This window comes from Neltuma alba, unplaced genomic scaffold, assembly GCF_004799145.2.
Source record: "Neltuma alba isolate B1F8T4 unplaced genomic scaffold, ASM479914v2 tig00003950_pilon, whole genome shotgun sequence".
NCBI lineage: Eukaryota > Viridiplantae > Streptophyta > Magnoliopsida > Fabales > Fabaceae > Neltuma > Neltuma alba.
Genome location: NW_021633492.1, coordinates 17,488 through 21,920, shown reverse-complemented (window position 1 = coordinate 21,920; position 4,433 = coordinate 17,488). Strand labels below are relative to the sequence as shown.

The window sequence follows — 4,433 nt, the reverse complement described above, 5'->3', positions numbered from 1 at the left end:
ATGCTATCAAAGTCAAATAATATATTTTTTATCTCTTAAGTTTGTCCTCGTTTTAAATCATAAATTTTAGTCCCTCAATTTTCTTTGTGTATAAAACATTTGTTTTTATAATTTAATAAAAATTCGGATCATTTTATTCTTTTAGGAACCAAAATTCATGTTTTGAAATTTGAAAAATTAAAATCAAAATTTGTATAAATTTGGAGGAACAAAAATTATATTAACTCTATATATAAAATATAGTTTTTTTTTTACAATAAACTACTCAAGTCATGAATATTTATGAATTGTAGTGCGCAATGGAACAGAGCAGAGAAAGAGAAAGTGCAAAATTGAGGTTGCCTGAGTGAGGATTGCAGTCATATTATATTATATGGACTAAACATGAGATTGCGGAAAGTAATCAAAATGAACGCAAAAATAGATACATGGCCAACCCACGTCTGTCTATGTATTGGCACTTTGCTCATTACATTTATAACTTGTTCGTATTTATTGTTCTAAACTTCTGGCCTCATATAATAATGAAAAAGTTTTGCCAGTTTTTCGGTTGACACCATAACTTTATGATTCTTATCTAAGATGCCACTTCTGGCCAAAATCTCTCGATTCAAGCATCCAAAAAGCTTCATTCATTTTCAACTTCGGGATACATCGTACAGTAACAACTGGTGAAAAGAAGAAAGTTTAAATTTCAGACGACGTTCTTTTATTTTTCAAAATATTGTACTATATATATATTATTAAATTGTGATTGATACATTCTTATTCTACTACCTTCTGTGCTAAATATAAAAGTTAATTAGAGATTCAATTTGATCCTAAATATAAAATCTTAATCCACTTTGTCTCTCATATTTATTTATTTTTTTTCAAAATAGTCCCCATAGTAATTGCCTATCTCAAAATCTTTCCATTTTAATGTACATTATTGACAAGAGTATTTTACAAAAGACAACACTTATTTATTACAAATAATTAACTTTACTAATTTTCTTAATATTCGCAGATTAATTATCTAACTCTTAGCTCTTCTAGTAGGCATTTAGGGAGGAGGTATATTATTTCATCTAATATCTTTGCTTCATAGTACGCTCATATATACAAACAGCGTCTCAATATTTTTTTCTTGGGCCTACTAATTTTCTCTCGTATCACAGTACCCCACTTTGTCTATATATATAGATACACACACAGATAGACAAATACATTGAAGCACGCAAGGCAAATCAAATGGAGATCAGAGTGAGTAGAGTGAGAGTAGTAAGAGAAATGTTGGGGGCATCAAGCATAGTGATGTCGGTAATGGTAGTGATAATGGTAGTGAGATGGGTGTGGAAGATGGTGAAGTGGCTGTGGCTAAACCCTAAGAGGTTAGAGAAGCTGCTCAGAGATCAAGGCCTCCAAGCCAATCCTTACAGATTCTGGGTTGGCGACTTAGCCAAAATGGTTAACATGCAAGAACAAGCCAAATCCATGCCCCTACATCCTCATCCTCATGATCTTGTTCCTCGTATCTCTCCCTTTGTTCACCACACAGTCACCAAATATGGTCTGCCCTCTGTCTCCCTCTCTGTGTTGTAACTAATATATATATATGTAGAAAAGTCCTGATAATTAAAAATTTTACTTATTACTGATATAGAACGTCTCTGTGCAGGGAAGAATTCATTTATGTGGTATGGACCGACACCAAGTTTGATCCTTACGAATCCAGAGCAAATAAAGGAGGTGTTCAACAAGTACCATGAATTCACAAGAGGTCACATGAATCCTCTTATGTATTATTTATCCCCTGGACTAGTAACATACGAGGGTGACCAGTGGGCCAAACTCCGAAGAAAGATGATCAATCCAGCCTTCAGTCTGGATAAACTCAAGGTTTTCTTGACTATTTTCTCCATTTGAAATTATTTCATAGAATTATTATATCCATATAATGTTTCGAGGGATATAACATTATATTCTTCCTTTATTGGCCACAGGCTTTGATTCCAACATTTGCCCAGAGCTACAACGGCATGATAAGAGAATGGGAAAAGATGGTGTCTTTATCAGATGATGGAACAAGTGAAGAAGTGGATGTATGGCCTTGGTTTTCAAACATGTCACGTGATGTGATTTCGAAAGCGGCAGTTGGAAGTAGCTACGAAGAAGGCAGACAAATATTCGATCTTATAACAGAACAAACTCAACTTGTCTCGTATCACCAACACAGATATTACCTTCCGTTTTGGAGGTAATTAACATTAATTCATTCTTGGAATCTAAACTTGGCCATTAATTAATGTGATAAAACTCTTAATGACGCAGCTCAGTAAAATTAATAACTGCTTGTTAAGTGACTTTGCAGGTTCGTACACGCCAAGGACAAAAGAAGGATGGAGGGAATTGATAGAACTGTGAATGAATCACTGAAGGGTATTATCCAGAAGAAGGAGAAAGCCCTCAAAGCTGGTGAAGCCACAAAGAATGACATATTGGGAAGACTCATAGAATCCAATCTCAAAGGCACTACTGAATTGAGTATGATGGATTTGATCGAGGAATGCAAGTTGTTCTACTTTGCAGGCCAAGAAACAACTTCCACTTTCCTTGTTTGGACTATAATGCTGTTGAGTAGACACCTTGATTGGCAAACACGTGCAAGGGACGAAGTTCTGCAAGTTTTTGGCAAACAAACACCAGATTTTGATGGGCTAAGTCGCCTCACGATTGTTAAGTATCATATCTCTAGTTTGTTTAACTGTTGTTTAAACTGATTTTGCTACAAATAAACTGATTTTTTTGGTTACAGGTGAACATGATCTTATACGAGGTTTTGAGGTTATATCCACCAGCAACATATACAGACAAATTAGCTGAGAAAGACATGAAACTTGGGAACTTATATGTACCTGCTGGAGTTCAAATTTACATACCACTACTGATGCTTAATCATGACCAAGAGACGTGGGGGAGTGATGCCAAGGAATTTAAACCAGAGAGGTTTCGTGAAGGAATCTCGAAGGCAGGGAAAGGGAATTCCGTTGCATTTTTCCCGTTTGGATGGGGCCCTCGAATTTGCATTGGACAAAACTTTGCCTTGTTTGAAGTTAAGACGGCTCTCTCTTTGATTCTGCAGCGCTTTTGGTTTGAGCTTTCTCCCTCATATTCTCATGCTCCTTCCCTTGCCATGGCTATGAGGCCAAAGCATGGGATTCATGTCATTCTACACAAACTCGAATCATAAATTTTTAATTTCGTGTGAGTCAATATATTAAATAAAGAGAGGAGGGGGAAGCCCATAATGAGTGCTTTTTTCTTTTTCAGTTTACCACAAATAATAGATATGTAAGAAATTTTGAAGTATTAATACATGTTTTAAAGTAAGAAATTTTTGCATATGCACTAAAAATAATTAATAAATTTGTATTTTAAAGTGTTAGCTCTTTCATTACATATGCATTCCCAGACGGCCACAATAATCTTGAATATAAAGATTGAATAATTATCTCACCAGAATTAAAAAAAAGTGGTTATATTTTTAAATTTGTCATATCTTGAAATTTTTTCCCGCAAATGCCCTTCAATCTAATGATTTTCAGTTGCTATATTTCTAATTGAATGAAGAATATATATATAAAATCATAAAATTAGAATATTTATATTTCTCGACCTTTTAGATCCAAACTGCAAAATCCCCAAAAAGTATGATTGCCATTAAAGAGGAAAGGAATCATATAGTTGGCGCTGTTGCAAGATATTCAGCCCAATTGAAGATTTATAAGGAAACTATTCTTATTTTATCAAACTCATCATCAGTTTGGTCAGCTCCACTTAAATCCAAGCCCTTTCTCATATATTATATTAGACTCCTATAGAGTTTAACTAGACTTCGGAGTTAATATAAATATAATCCCACTTCGCAATAATTTATATTTGAATAAGATAATCTTATGAACAAAGTACAAGCATTACACATGTAGAGGTTATTATGGAAACATCATCTTCAAATTTGATGCTAATTTGTACACTTTCTTTGTGAAGAATTTTGGTGGATGGTGGCAACGTATAATCTGAGTTCATCAAAAAGTCATAGTGCACACACACACACACATATGGAATCATAATATATCTTTGGTTTTGTAACATATAGAATTTTATTTTTACAAATATAAACTGCTCGAAATAAGAATGGCTGGGCTTGGATTGAGTCATAGAACAGAACAAGTTGTCATGGTCACAGAAGAATTGGGCCAGGATAGGGAGCCCAATGAGGAGCCCAGGAAGGAAGAACCAATGCTAAGAGGAAGAGGCAGCAAAAAGGTGTTGAGATGCCATATAAAAAGACAAGATGTCATCAGGGGAGGGTGTGAAATGAATTATGTGTAGTCTTCCCGCCTCCTTGAGTCTCTCTTCTCCCTGGCCAGCTGCACTATCTCAGTGACTGG

The 4,433-nt window shown here is 34.8% G+C and overlaps 1 protein-coding gene across 1 annotated transcript; it reads left to right on the top strand.

The window, feature by feature from the left end:
• Positions 1–1,305: 1,305 nt before the first annotated feature.
• LOC114743135 (11-oxo-beta-amyrin 30-oxidase-like) lies at positions 1,306–3,232 on the top strand. The gene is made up of 5 exons (XM_028931326.1): positions 1,306–1,552; positions 1,661–1,881; positions 1,986–2,239; positions 2,354–2,717; positions 2,798–3,232. The coding sequence occupies exons 1-5, from the start codon at positions 1,306–1,308 to the stop codon at positions 3,230–3,232; spliced, it is 1,521 nt and encodes a 506-aa protein (XP_028787159.1).
• The last annotated feature ends 1,201 nt before the right edge of the window (positions 3,233–4,433 follow it).

Bases quoted from the DNA above. Each gene is read 5' to 3' on its own strand.
- LOC114743135 (XM_028931326.1), top strand. From the start codon at position 1,306: ATGGTAGTGATAATGGTAGTGAGATGGGTGTGGAAGATGGTGAAGTGG. The intron at 1,882-1,985 runs GTTTTCTTGACT...TATTGGCCACAG, and splicing joins TCAGTCTGGATAAACTCAAG to GCTTTGATTCCAACATTTGC. The intron at 2,718-2,797 runs GTTAAGTATCAT...TTTTGGTTACAG, and splicing joins GGCTAAGTCGCCTCACGATT to GTGAACATGATCTTATACGA.